This window comes from Cucurbita pepo, chromosome LG02 (genome assembly GCF_002806865.2).
Source record: "Cucurbita pepo subsp. pepo cultivar mu-cu-16 chromosome LG02, ASM280686v2, whole genome shotgun sequence".
Lineage (NCBI taxonomy): Eukaryota > Viridiplantae > Streptophyta > Magnoliopsida > Cucurbitales > Cucurbitaceae > Cucurbita > Cucurbita pepo.
In genome coordinates this window covers 2339191-2354633 of record NC_036639.1, presented here as the reverse complement: position 1 = coordinate 2354633, position 15443 = coordinate 2339191, and the positions used below count along the sequence as shown (strand labels likewise).

The window sequence follows — 15443 nt, the reverse complement described above, 5'->3', positions numbered from 1 at the left end:
AAAAAAAAAAAAAAAAAAAAAAAAAAAAAAAAAAAAAAAAAAAAAAAAAAGATCAAGAACAACAACACCAAAAAAAAAAAGAATAAAAAAATACCAAAATGCATCAAAACGATCGCAAGAAAAAAGAAAAGGAAACAACGCAATTGAAGAAGGGAGGAGTTCAAAGCTCACCTCCTCTCCTCCGCAACGGAAGAAGATTCTAGGAAGAAATCCGAGCACCAAAATGCAGAATCAAGAAGAAGAAGAACAAGAAGAAGAAATTGAAAATATGAATGGGGGGAAGAGAGAAACTTGCTCCCCAATTTCTTCCCTCTCTCTCTCTCTCTCTCTCTCTCCCTCTCCCTCTCCCTCTCTCAGTGGAATGGAATGCCTCAAAATCAGCGAAGGCAGTGAGCTTGTGAAATACTCTTCCTCTCTCGCACAGCTCACTCACAAGCATTCAAACTTTCTCTCTCTACAAAATTCTCGAATTAAAAAAATAAAAAATAAATAATAAAAAAAAATAAAAACACAAAATTTCTCTCTCTAGAAATACAGTGTCATTTGCAGCGTATGACACCCCACTTTAAATTTGCCCACAGAATTGTCTCGGATGCATTATTGTTACCCCCAACTCCCCCTTCCACCTTTTTTTTTCCCTTTTTTTTTTTTATTTTTTTTAATTCAATAATTACAACCGTGGTCCCCATCCCAATCGTCGTCGGGTGGGTCCCACTACATATCTTTTGAAATGGTAACAGTTGTCTTACTGGAAAAGAGAACGGAACATTCCTTATAAGAGTGTAATACATAATGAACCAAAACAGATAATATATGTTAATGATGACTTCACACTGTTACAAAACACGATGTAATAAGCAGGGGATTTGGGATTCATTAAACCGAGATGAAGCTGTTGAACCCTAGCTAGTCGTCAACTCGTCGTTCTTGAAGGTCTCGACAAGGAACATTGCATTCGGGATTAACCATCCGATAACTATTCAATTTTTATTTTTTATTTTTTGAAACTGGTGTTTTTTCTAGCTATTAATTTACCATATAGTTTTTTAAAAAATTAAAAAAAAAAAATTAAAAAATTAATTAATATTATTTAAAAATATAAGGACTAGAATAAATTAATATATAAAAAATAAAACAAACATGAAATTTTAGCTTTTCCTTAAACCGCCGTGACGTACACAATTTCCGTTTAAATTGTTTTTTTCTGTTTTTTTTTTTTAATATAATAATATTTGCATTTTCAGTAAAATGTGGTACATAATGTGGAGAGGACGAAACATCCATTTTAGTAAATTTAAGTACAAATTTGCCCCTTACAATAACTCATTATTACAAATTTACCCTCACTCTCAAAATTCCATTACCAGCACGTAAATTAATCCCTAATTTATAAATAAAAAACGGAAATTAAATTATGCAATTTATATTCGTAAAATTATTATTTTTTTAGTATATTTACACGTGAAATAATCATTCTGTCCCATAAATTTGATTATTATTTGAAAAAATCATTAATATTTTTATATTATTTTTTAAAGTTACAGTCAATTCTTTTTTAATTCTAATATTTAAGTTCATTATATATTTTTTAAACTAATTTTAAAATTTTAAAATAAAAAAAAATATTAATTTCATATTTAAATCACTTATAAAAACTAATAAAATTGTACGAAAACGATTTAAAGATTTAAGAAGAACCTCGAAATTTCCAAAACATCGTCTGTCCCAGGAACCAATGGTTTCCGTTAAATATTAACGGCAGTTAAGTGGCGTCTATCAACCGTTAACTAATAATTATGTGGTCCATTCTGTCCTTAGAAAATAAAGTTGCCACGTCACCATGTCTTAATTAACTTACTGTGATCAGACGCTCAAAAGCCCTCTCTCACTCCCTTAGCTTTTATAACTCACTTTTCGGAACTGCCTTGTTTGTCGTTTTGCGTGACTCAGCTTTCCTCATTCTCGATCCCAACCGCCTGATTTTGACACGTGCCTGTCAGATTTGTGGATCCCCACGAAATCCAACGGCTGTGAATGCAAGATTCTCTTACTACATACTACTAAACCGGTCTTCTTGGACCGGTTCGTTTCTGTACCCTTTTTTTTATCGTACCGTGTACTGTAAGAAAAGCTCCGTTGAAGTGGGGCCCAGCACTCATCTGAAGCCCACGTGTCGAGTCCAGGTGGAGCCGTGGAGTTGAACGACCGAAAGGTTGCCTGAAAAAGAGGGAACGCTGGAGGTTTTTTTCTTCTTTTAATTTGAATGAATTTCTTTTTTTTTTTTGTCNTTTGGTGTTGGAATATTAAATTTCATTTTATTTTAATAAATGTCATTTTAAATATCTAATTTTATTTATTAAAATTTTAAATTAGTGAAATAATAATAATAATTTTATATGTAATTAAAAGATATTTAAATGTTTGTTGAATAATTAACAATAAATTAAGTATTTTGACTAGTTAATTTCTTAAAATTATATATTAAATATTAAGGGAATGGACTGGAGGTTAAAATGGTAATTTAACCATCATGGTAATAAAATTTAGAGAATACATTATTTTTTTAAAGTGTTTTTTACCAAATAAATATATTAGTGTTATGGGCAGAAAATTCGAGCTTATCGACCATCTTATGGAGAAACACGTGGCATGTGGACATTCCGAGCTACTCGTAGTAGTTTCGAAACCTCTAATAAACTCAGCATATAAAGTCTAGTCCTAGTCAAGTCGAGCTGTTTGTTTTTCATCGTATAAAAATTTTCATTGTTATATTAGATATAGTTAAAATGGAACTCATTTTGCATATAAGTACGTAATTTTACTCTACTTTTACTCGACACTACTTTGTTTCTCGACCCGAAAATTTAACTAGCTCGAAATCATGATCGAGTTCGTGCATCAATTTAGGTCATTAAATTAAAAATATATATTAAAAGAACAATAAAATCCCATTTTTTATTTTATTTTCCACGTGGATACAACTTTAAAAAAAAGTTGATGAATTACAATCATAATTAATACACTAAATTCCCAATTTAATAATTGAAAAACAATTTTATGATCATCATTATGACAAATAGGGTTTAAATTAAAATAATAAAATAAAATAAAATAAAATAGGAAACCCTGGTTGTTCCGTTCGATGAGAATGGAAAAAGGATCCAACGCTATTCCACTGAGAACAACACGTTTCGCAGTGATCACAATTCACACAAGTACCCAAAAATTCCCATCATATTAATAATTTTTTTAATTTTTAAAAAATTAATAATGGAATTTATTATATTAATTCAATTAGTCTTGGTTTTAGGGCTAAGTGTGTGCTAAAAGAGCTCCCTCCTTTTATGATTCGTTATTTATTTAAAATAATTATAATATATAATAATAGTATGTACGTGCGGCAACGTATAAATAATAGCTTGTTTTTTTTTTTTTTTTTTTATCATAATTCTCTTATTTAATTAATTAAATTTAACCTTTTATTCCCTATTTTACTGATTAAATTAAAAAAATTAAATAGCTTGTTTAGTTTTTTAAATGGTAAGATTTATTTATTTTAGCTTTAAAAATTTTTATTTTGTTTTTACCCTATTTTATTTTATGTATTTAAATTTTTTAAAAATTACTTATTTATTTTAGTTTTTTTACCATATGGGGTGGGAATTTTGATGCATTTACAGTAACGTCCATTTAACTTACTAAGTCGAGTTTTGAGGGACCAGCAGTAAAAAAAATTGTAAAAGTAAGTGGGGAGAGATTTTTCTTATTAGCTAAACGGATCTTGTCTAATTTTCACCCCGCCCGTCGTCGATCTCACGGTTTAAAAACGTGTATTTGAGTTTTTAAAATATATCGTCCGTTTTACTCTGCATCATCGTCGATCTCACGGTTTTAAAACGTGTCTATTAGTGAGAGGCTCCCACATTCTTGTAAGAAATGTTTCGTTTCCTCTCCAATCTCAGTATTATATTTTTGTTTATAAAATATTATTGAATTATTATGATATTTTACATTTTTTTTATAATAATTACAGGAAAAAACTTTTTGGCACATAATTGAGTCCGCACGAAAATAAATAAAAAAATTCTCAACGATGAAAATTGAAATAAGATGACGTGACGTTTTCAGTCGGTGGGCACGAAAATAACGAGTTAATTTCATTAGAAATCTATGGGCACTTTTATGGTAGGTTTTTTTTTTTTTTTTTTTTTTTTTTTTTTTTTTTTTTTTTTTTTTNCACGTTTTATTTTAAAAATGATAAAACTTATAATCACGGACATCACCTCCTACTTATGTCTCGGGAATCTTGTCACGTTTTAGTTAATGCGTGATTTTGGCTGCTTTTCTACTGCTTTAACGTCCCAATCAGTTAAAGCATTTTCTTTTCGTGTTTGACTTTATGATTTGTTTTTAGCGTTTTTACTTTATGGATAGCATGCAACGGTTACTTTTACTAGTGATTGACAACAGTCCCTTAAACTACGATCAAAGAGATTAAGTTTGTAACGGTCGTGAAAAAAAATTATCTCTCTTGCCAAAAAAAAAATTATATCTTCCATTTATATTTCACAATCAACTGTGTCAATTATATCGATCGATTAAGTTATTAGATGAAAGTCCTACATCGACTAATTTAAGGAATGATCATGGGTTTATAATCAAGAATGCTATTTCCATTGATACTAGGTGTTTTAGATAGCGTAAAGCAAATTTCTTAGCCCTGCCCTACTTTATATTATATATATATATATATATTTTTTAATTTTAATTTTTTTAAATTAAAAATTGATTTGAAAAATTATATATGTAGTTCCTACCCGCGCAAACGATGATGGAACTCCTTCGTTCATCTTGTTCCGGCATCTCTGCGATGGCGACTTCCGAATCAAAACCCGACGATCGGTCTATTTCGTTGCCGGAATCTGAATCGCAGCTCTCAGTTCTGGTCTACGGTACGCTTCTTCGTTTTTCTTTCTATCTCTCTTTAACGCACACATTCAAAAGGCGCGCAAAAAACGCGAACTACTAGCTTTCTCGCAATGAATATCTGCCTGCCTGACATTGTTTAGCGAGGTTATTCATTAGATTTTCTAGCAACTGTTGTTAAAAGTGGACATTGTTAATGGTTTACTACTTTTCTTAAAGAAGTTAGAAGTGCTTTCAGATTAAGTTCTAGATAGCCGATGAAACTTTGTCTCGATTGCATTTGATAATGTTCGGCGCAGGATTGACTGGATACCTGATTAGGTTAATTTTTCTGCTTATGATACTGTGGATTCGTGTAACTCAAATCCAAAACAGGCAGCGTTGTTTGTTTTAGACAATTATTGAACAAATGAGCAGCACGAGTTTGTACTTTTTTAAGGCAAGGAGGTATTTGTATTCTTAAACTTTAGTTTGCCTTATCCAAAATTTATTAAGAGATTGTATAGTGTTCTAACTCTCTACATTACTCGAGTCGTGAATTGTTTTCAGAAATGGCCAGTTTACGTATCTTATGATTCTCCCTCCATTTATACGTGTAGTGCATCTTTTATTTGATTGTTTTGCTTCATTTATCTGTAACATTTAAGTTCGGTAATCCTGGAATGAGAAGTTCTTTGAATTAGTTCTCTAGCTTTGAGGTGGTTGTATTCGGAGAAAGGCTGTACCTCTGCGAATTTATAGGCTTATAAAGCATACCAGACCAAATGTACTCTCGTAATTAGATCGGTTTTGGAGAGAGACATATAATAGCCGAAACCAATGAAAACTTTGGAGCCTCGAAAGTCGAAACAAGCAATACCAGTTCAAACAAAGACGTGCTAGCTTTTAACACTAAATCAAAAAAAAAAAATTCTTACTTTCATTTCCTGTTGAAGCGTCGATCACGCCCTATTCTATGTTGTTTGATTTGAGAACGCTGGATCTAATTTTTATATGCGCGCAGATATATCACAACAGGCCCAAGGTGCTATGGAGAACATGCTTAGAATGATCAGGTTTGTTTTACTTTCTTCTTTTTCTGAAAAAAAATTTGTGGGTAATGTTAACTGACAAGCTGATAGAGGGGAGAGAAAAGATTACCTACACGCGAACTTGATGATTCTGGTTTATTCATTACTAATAAATGAATTGATATCATCCTTATATTGACAATGAAATTTTAAAATTTTCATATAAAGGATTTAAAAAGCATGCACTCTTCAAAATATTACATGAGGTCGAGGGAATGCAAATTGTATGATGACATGTTTAGATTCTACTGCATGCTTTCAATAAATTCTATTAAGAACTTTGTGCCAGCGAAAGATGACTATTTTTACATGCGTAGCCAATTTAATGATATGTTCGAAAAGTAGTTTTATTTTCCTCTCTTCCGTCTTCATAATAGAGCGTTCTCCCAGTCGCCAAATTTAAATATATTCTAGTTTGGTGAAATTATCTGTTCTTTGTCGCCCACCAATACCATTTATCTTCCCATTCCTCTTTTGCCCATTATTTTCTGAATCTTCTCTCCTAACGACACTCAACTTAATTGCATAAAACTTAATAATAGTACGTCTACGTTCTAATGCTGCTTTAGTCTTCTCGTAATTAACTGTTTTCAGTGAAATTGATCGAACACTGCTGGAATATTTGAAGACATGGAAAAGTGCAGGCGTTCTGCTCTCGAGAGTCCTAGAGGAAGAGAAACAACAATTTCAACAAGCTGCTTACACTGTTTTAGACATGCTCAACAACGGAGGGGGAACGCTGTAAGATTTCTCTCAAAGTTTCTGCACATTTCAGCCAATACGTATCCCTTTTATGTATGTACACCGTGACTCATCACTTGTTTCTTGATAGTCGAATACCACGTCATCATTTAGGCCTTGGGTCATGTAAAAACCAAGCAGATATGAATTTTGTCTTCAAACAAAGAATAAATGATCACCCTCTCTTAAAACATTCAAGTCCTCTATTTTAGAGCCATCAGCCATGAGAATTGAGCTCCCTCTCTTGCCAAATCTTTTCCCTGCAATTCGTTGTTAATCAGTTATATTCTAATTTAACAAACGTCATCTATATTGACATTGAAAAAGTACATCGAGTACATGAAAGACAAACTCTATATATTTTTCAAGTAAAATTTCAACTTTGATTTGTTCTGTTTGATCCTGAACTTTATAGTATAACTTACATTCGAACCATGATAACTAGTTCGTGGTAAGAGTTATATTTAAACTGTCTTCTTTGTCAGACATGAAAACTTAGTAATTTACCTAAATTTCTTATTTCACCGTCTCCTCCCCTAAGTAAATCATAAGTTACACAAATCTAATTAAAATACCTGCCAATCCGAAAAGTTCTTCAATTGACTTAGGCAGAAGTATCAGTTTTCCCATACTGTTGCCGTCTTCTGTACTTTCATCTGGATGGTGCCCGTGGATTATCACCCTGATGGAATTTGTAGGTGGAAATTGTTTCGATGCTTTTGGTCTTCCTGTAACATAATTGTGTGAATTGACCTATATGAAGTTTTAATTTGTTGTACAATCTTTGATATGCTTATCCAAGCACAATTTCCCTAGTAAACTTTTACATGAAGTTCTATGATGCAGATGGTCTCAAGCAACATTTGAAAAGATATGATATCCAAGTTCCTCGAATAAGAGTAACTTGATTGAGAATAAAAAAATCTAGGAAGTGTGCTTTTTTCTGAAGCAAGTTGATAGCATGAGTCTGTTGACCAAAGTGATCCAAGATTAAATGCTGGATTTTCATAGTTTATCATCTACGGTAAAGGAAAAACTTTAAATGCTTTAACCATAACTATCGAGAAGCATTTAGCATGCTCTGTTTTTAAAGAGGCGAATGTATATTCTTCTGACAAAATTCAGTATAGTTTACTTGAATAGTTCTTGTACACATGATGTCTTGATGAATCAACTTGCAACGAAGGAATCATTTATCCACGTTATGCATGTTCTCTTGGATAATATAGTACGAAAATAATGTTATAACTGTCAATGGCATTGCACAATCTACTTACCTTCCATTTTTTGATCACCATGATAAGGTACTCTTTGATTTTGTTTCTCATTTGGCTCTGTACGCTGCAAAGCAAAACATATCATCACCAAATGCATAAACATTTTCCTCGAATCTAGTTCTCACTTGTATAGATTATATTTGGAAGTCTGATTTTTAAGCTTGAAAAAACTGCAGATTTACTCATGAGGATTTCACTACTTTATGAACAAAGCAAATTCTGATCCTTTAGATAGGTGAACCTGAGCTTTCAATTCGATCCCCTCTTAAATCATGAATGCGAGATTAATTTTTGTATAAATCCCTGGTTTGTAAATGTTGTTTATTAGGCATTATTGTATTGTCATTATTTGTGTAAGTTTTTTCCTTTTAGGTCTTTCTAAGAGAGGTCCCTTGCAACTATTGTGAATATAAGAAAATAGACAACTAGACTTTTTAATTGTTTCTGTTAAGTATTTGAGCAAACAATAAAACCCTAAAAATATTCTAACCCTAACCCTAGCTACCAATCACCATCATCGTGCTTTGCTTTGGAGTCTACCACTGTTCCACTCAGACTCAGGAATAGTGATTCCAACCACGAGACCTTGCAGCTAATCTTTGTTAGTGACCAAGGACCTGCAACCTATAACCAACGACTACATGACCTAGACCAACGACTAATTGGTAAGACAATTCATGTATGCCCCAGGGCCAACTCACTTTGATATAGTTTACAAGATCCTTAGATATTTGGAAAGAATTTCAGGAAAGGACATAATTTTTAGGAAATATGATCACCTATAGGTTGAAAAATACACTGATGTTGATTGGGCAGGTAGCACCACAAATAAAAGATCTAATTCTAGTTATTGCTCCTTTGTTGGAGGGAATCTATTTACCTGGTAAAGTAAAACATAAAGTGTGGTAGTTAGAAGTAGCGTTGAAGCATAATTCAGGGCTTTAGCTCATGACATTTGTGAAGATATTTGGATAAAAAAACTATTGGAAGATTTGAGAGGGTGCTTATGCGTGTTTATTGTGACAATAAGGCACTCATCTCCATAGCTCACAATTCACCCCTTTATGATAGGACAAAACATATAAAAGTTGATAAACACTTCATGAAGGAGAAGATTGATACTAGAGTGATATGTAATACTTAGCTTCCTACAACATAGCAAATTGCTGATATGTTAACTAAGGGACCTCCAAGGCAATGATTTGACAAGTTGATCCACAAGCTGGCAAAAGAAGATATCTTCAAACCAATTTGAGGGGAGTGCAGTAATATGTTTTTGATATTTTCCTTAATTATAATTATTAGCTGTAAATATATTGTAATTGTTTGGGTAAGTTTTTTCCTTTTATGCATTAGGTCGTTCTTCGACTTCAGAAAGATCCTTCATAATTATTGTGAATATGAGAAAATAGACAACTATTATATTTTGTTGTTTCGGTTGATACCAGTAATAAGCACCTGCATCCATTCTCAGTAAATAATTGTCACTTCTTTCTCCTGTCTGTTTAGTATGCACATTCTGCAGGTGCTTATTACACTTCATACCAGTAAGAAGGATTCTGCAGGTGATATCTGATTACAGAAGTGTACAGGATTCTGTAATCATCCCTTCTCCTGTACACTTCTTACTCAAAACAACAAGGCTTTTGATATCTGGTTTACACTAACTGCTAATTTGGAATAGTCAACAAAACAAGTACGTCCAAATTGTAGTACACTATTCACTATGAGATATAAGATAGTACCTCTGTATTTATGTCTTCCAGAAATTCTGCAAAGTAGGGTATTTCGTTTTGCTCCCCCCTTTTTAACCCCTTCAAGTGCTGATAATGCAGTGCAAAAGTCAGCATAAAAAAATGTGCATACTAAACAACAGAGGGTTTTTTAAGATTATAAACCGCAAGTTTATCCAGTTACTATCTTGATGGTGTATCTTTAATCTCAAAGGATTCTGACATAATTTGCTTAGCTGATAATACTTGTATTACCGATGCATTTTTCTAACCTCAGTGAAGTTGGAGAGAAGGATTTTTCCATCTTCATTGTTTGATTGTAAAATTTGCTTAAAATGATGGTGACTGATCCTGATGACTTGGGAGAGTCTTTTAGTTCTCACTGTAAATGGCTGTGGAATATTCAACATCACAGCAATTTCCCCTGCCATCTGTGGAGATTCCAGATTTGCCAAAACCTGAAAATCCATTCATTAAAAAAATTGTTAAAAAGAGGAGAAAAATCAGGTTCATTTAGTTGTCACTGTAAGTCTTCCTTGTTTTGTTGAGAGTGTTTGTCTAGGAAGAATGCTTAGGTCGGGATAGGTTTATTTCCCTAATACTATCATAAATTCTTCATCATCTAACTTTACCTTGTCAGAATATGTAATTTGGGCATGACTGGTTAATTTCTTGCAGGATATAAAGCAGAGAAATAGGCAATAACCTTTGAACTCAACAATGAAGTACTCTATGTTACCTGTTCATTTCCATTCTTGTACGATATCATATCCTGCATTTTCACAAGTGTAGTTTAGATTTGATTCCAAGATAACATCACATCGAAAAAGACGAGATTTTACATACCACTGATCCAGACACCAAAATGTAGAAATCTGTTGGTATCTCGTTTTGTATTATGATATCAACTTTAGGTGGAAAGTACTCTGCTTTCATCGCAGATACCTGTACAAATATATAATTGGCCATCAGGAGAAACTGAGAATAGCAACAAGTTTTAGTGGCTGGGGATATCTTCCAGACATTCTTCTGTTACATGGTGAAGGTAAATGCTTCAAAGTTTTACTTTTTTACATCATGCTGCATGACTTGGGAGTCTGTTTTAATGCTCTTTTTTATGAAATCATTCTCTTGAGCAGGGAAAAAGTTCTTTTACCAATTGAACGATGAGATCTTCAGAGATCCCCTTGAATAAGTATGCACTCTCAACTGTTTGTCCGAAAAGGTGCTGGGCAATACTGGATCTGATCGCTTTAGGTAAATCCTCCAACACCTCTTCTTGCTTCAACTCTGCTGTCTTGAACTTGAGCTGCATGTGCGCCAACATTTGATCTTTCAAGCCTTCTGGCAGTCTATTCTTGCTTCCATAACGCAGAATCTCATTTATGGAATCCCTCTGATAGGTGATAGTATATTTGTTTGTTATGAAGTGTAATGTTCAAAGATAGATTAGAATGAGAGATAATACTAACAGATGTTATTGTACTCCGTGTAAATTCTAAGACAAAATAGTAAAAGGAGTCGATCATTGGCTTATTGCTTCTAGCATATGTAAAAAGTATGAAACTTGGTAATGTTTGGTTTAAATTTGTGTTTTCCATTGATACTATGATTTGTTTTCCAAATCATTGATGATTACCAAAACTTGGACTTATTTACATGGCAAGATTCTTGTGGTAGGATTTTCATCTTAGACTGCCAGACTTCGTTAGGAAGGATAGATACCACAATGGTATGATATTGTCCACTTGGAGTATAAGCTCTCATGGCTTTGCTTTGAGGTCCCCCAAAAGGCCTCATATCAATGGAGAAGTATTCCTTACTTATAAACCCATGATCATTCCCTAAATTAGCCAATGTGGGATTCCCTCTCAACAATCCTCAACAATTCTCCCCTCGAACAAAGTACACTATAGAGCCTCCCCTGAAGCCTATGGAGCCCACGAACAACCTCCCCTTAATCGAGACTCAACTCCTTCTCTGAAATCCTCGAACAAAGTACACCTTTTGTTCGACACTTGAGTCACTTTTGACTACACCTTCGAGGCTCACAACTTCTTTGTTCGACATTTGAGGATTCTATTGATATGACTAAGTTAAGGGCATGACTTTGATACCATGTTAGGAATCACGACTCTCCATAATGGTATGATATTGTCGACTTTGAGCATAAGCTCTCATGGTTTTGCTTTTGATTTTCCCAAAAGGTCTCAAGATGTATTCCTTACTTATAAACCCATGATTATTCTCTAAATTAACCAACATGGGACTTCCTCCCAACAATCCTCAACAGACTTGCCACAAATTTTATGTTTACTATGATAGACTGGTTGATGTAGCTGTAGAGTGAGTGTATAGAGCAGAAGGATAAATTACCATGATATATGTTCGGACAGCACCATGAACAATGAGATTTGTCATGTTTCCGATCAAATAAGATGTGAGGCCAATGTTGAATAGCATGTAGCAGATGCTAAAAATCTTCTCACCTAAATTAACTGCATGCAAGTCGCCATAACCGACAGTAGTAAGTGTGACAATGGACCAATATATCGAATACGTGTACCCAACCCAGATATTCCTGTTCTCAAAATCTTCAACTTCAACTCCAATCCATGTATTTCCTGGTTCTTTATGATGAACTGCTAGCCAATAGTAGAAACAACCAGCTGAATGAACTGCCAACAGTGTAACCTGTCATTGGAGATCAACCCAAAGGTATACTTCAATCTAAGTAGTGGACTGAGAGTAGAACGTTACATGTATAAGTTTGTTATCCCAGGAAAGATGTCTTACACAAATTAGTTTGACGAGTCTTGTTAAGAAGTAACTAAAGCGTATGTCTTTCTCCAACCTGGATTCAGTGTCAGATTATCCATGAACTGAACTAGCCAAGTCCTTTTAGTTGCATATGTAGCAGCCAGCATGCATTTGGAATAATTACTTTTACTATAATTACCTTGTGAAGAGCTCACCAACACGCCTTAGTCGCCAGAACCGAAGTAAATTGAGGAAACCGAAGGCCTCACTGCGGTACATCTTTCCAGTCAAAATTCTGTGTATTGCCTGTAATGGAAGAGTGGAGGCTACGTCCATGGGGAACCACAGGCTTGTAAGGTAACTGTCACAACACATAATTTTCTATAATTCTAATACCTGTTCTGTAGATTTTAAATTTACTTCAGTAACTCATTTCACACTGCATATATTTAGAATGGGTAAAGAAATTAACATACCGTACAGCTATCTTCTTATGATCGTCAACGAGGAGATAGGTGGATTTATCCAAGTAAGCGACGAAGAAGGTCAACACGATATCAAGGGCAAAGAATGCATCCACCAACAGATCAACGGGTAAAAGAGACCCAGTTGCCACTTTCTTGAAGGCAAGCTCAAAGGGAGATGCCCACGCAGAGTACACCACTAACACCACCAGGAAAGTTTGCCACCACCTGCATTGCATCATCATTCATACTCCAAAATGCTCAACGGAAGTGGTCCGCTCCTTTTTCTCGTCAAAATCAAGTAAGACAATTCTTTCTTCACACTACTTTTTTCAAAGTTAAACTGTAGATATCAATTTTCTCATACACCTTCATATCATACTTCTAATCAAATATAAATGATCTGCACGGCTAATGAAATTCAACGAGACTATAATGGTATCACATCATTTCCTAAATTAGTCAACGTAAGACTCCCTCTCAACAATCCTCAACAATTTTCCCCTCGAACAAAGTACACTATAGAGCCTCCCCTAAGGCCTATAGAGCCCTCGAGTCGTCTCCCTTTAATCAAGGTTCAACTCCTTCTCTGGAGTCCTCGAACAAAGTACACCCTTTTGTTCGACACTAATTTAAGAGCATGGCTCTAATACCATGTTAGGAATCACGGATTTCTACAATGGTATGATTTGTCCACTTTAAGCATAAGTTCTCATGACTTTGCTTTGGGCTTCCCGAAAACACCTCGTACCAATGGAGATGTAATCCTTACTTATAAATTTATAATCATTCCCTAAATTAGCCAACGTGGACTCCCTCCCAACAATTCTCAACTCTCGAACACACGATGGATTCAAATTCAAAATACTTCTCCATATATGGGAAGTGAGAAAACCATTATAAGTTATGAACATGAACGAAACTGGTAGGCTTATATCTATTAGGAGAACACTAAGCACTAAGATTAGATTAAACAGGGGGGCACAGATGTTATCATTGTATTATCTTAAATGGGGATGCCGTGAATTCTGAATTCATGTTCAAATTTAAATCATATTCCTCTTAGACTTGCATAAACTTGCTTGTTTATCTAGCCATATTGAATTGAAAAGGATCGATTATGTTCAACCTACCGATATCTTCTGTCATATGGAACTACCACGAATTTATTCAGGTGCGTGTATCCACCATTCACAACCGTTCCAAACGCGGGCAAGAGGCTGCTGGAAACCGACGTCAAGTTCTTTAAATCGTCACTTGAGTGCCGCCGGATGAGAAAAGGCAACGGCGACGGCATCGACATTGTGCTTCAGCGTCTGCAAATTCTATGATCCAGAGAAAGAGGGGAAAGGGGAGTAATTTTCCATGCACGCCTGAGACTTTGTATACAAAAAAAAGGTAACTTTTCCGCAGTTCCGTGAGTTCACTCAATTTATATTAATTATAGTGGAAGGCGTCATGAGCTTTCGTTGAATTAGTGGCTCCGTACGGTAAATAAAATGATAATTCCATGATAATTATACATAAAAGGTAAGCTTTTTAATCTCTCTTTTTTTTTTTTTTTTTTTTTTTTTTTTTTTTTTNTTGTTCCATGAGTGAATCCTATACTCAAGAATGGCTCATCATTACTTAATCAATCAATAATTATGATTCTTTTTTTTTGTTTTTTTACATTATATTTGTGTATTGTGGTTGAAGAGTTGGCTCTTAGTTTCAGGACTCCAACAAGGAAAAAGAACGGTTTAAGGATGTGTTAAGAACGGCACATCCCTTTTAACATCCGACGCTTGATTCTCCTATGCCGGTGTGAGCTATATATATATATATATATATATATATATATAATTTGGATTCCAGGTACGACATTTTATTATGGGTTAATTCTTATTTTAAATGTTTACAGCTAGATATATATATATATATATTCATGTGATTGGTTTTTGTATTAACGTGTGAATTGTCGTGATGGTATGCACATGTGAATATGATTTTTTTAAAGCATATACAAGAACGTTCATACTCCCTTTAACTTAATTACAGTAACATTGTAAATAAGTTGGTATGTAAAAATGTTCGAGTGAAAAATAATGTCATAAGAAATAATAGTGGGAGAATTGAGGTGAGAAATTACTATTAGTAAATAAATCATAATGAATGGTGAACTTTATTTAAGATTTAGTCACCTTATTCTTATTAAATAAAAAATAGTATAGATTTGTTGCATGAAGCAGAATTTTACAACTTTTCCAATTCTACCCTCAGGTGTCCTACAAACTAAATATTGGTAAAAATCAAGTCCGGGGGGTATTTAGGTATTTTGGAATTAAAGTTTGTTCGTGTTAAGGTTCCTCATTTGACCACGCCTTTTACTATATTCGTATTCTGTTTGTTATATTCTAAATTTATAGTTTTTTATTTTATATTCCTCCGCTTTATTAGAAGAAAAAAAAAAAAAAAAAAAAAAAAAAAAAA

The 15443-nt window shown here is 33.8% G+C and overlaps 3 protein-coding genes across 3 annotated transcripts in view; 1 reads left to right on the top strand and 2 right to left on the bottom strand.

Annotated features, from left to right (window-relative positions):
* LOC111788202 overlaps positions 1-503 on the bottom strand; it is a 2817-nt gene extending 2314 nt beyond the window's left edge. Inside the window, exon 1 of the mRNA XM_023668470.1 lies at positions 172-503. The gene's annotated coding sequence lies outside the window, so the exon portion shown is untranslated. The remainder of the gene's footprint in view (positions 1-171) is intronic.
* Positions 504-4647: 4144 nt separating this feature from the next.
* On the top strand, positions 4648-10976 carry LOC111788313. Its single transcript, XM_023668641.1, has 6 exons — positions 4648-4686; positions 4811-4952; positions 5930-5981; positions 6591-6737; positions 10689-10792; positions 10887-10976. Exons 2-6 carry the CDS (start codon positions 4829-4831, stop codon positions 10940-10942), a joined length of 483 nt encoding a protein of 160 aa, XP_023524409.1. The 5' UTR covers positions 4648-4686; positions 4811-4828; the 3' UTR covers positions 10943-10976.
* Positions 6664-14303, bottom strand: LOC111788134 (potassium channel KAT3-like). Its single transcript, XM_023668351.1, has 13 exons — positions 14105-14303; positions 12984-13199; positions 12707-12868; positions 12544-12601; positions 12124-12441; positions 10904-11143; positions 10594-10692; positions 10487-10519; positions 10020-10205; positions 9760-9837; positions 8015-8078; positions 7313-7465; positions 6664-6997 (listed from the first exon to the last, which is right to left on the bottom strand). The coding sequence occupies exons 1-13, from the start codon at positions 14272-14274 to the stop codon at positions 6894-6896; spliced, it is 1881 nt and encodes a 626-aa protein (XP_023524119.1). The 5' UTR covers positions 14275-14303; the 3' UTR covers positions 6664-6893.
* Positions 14304-15443: the final 1140 nt, after the last annotated feature.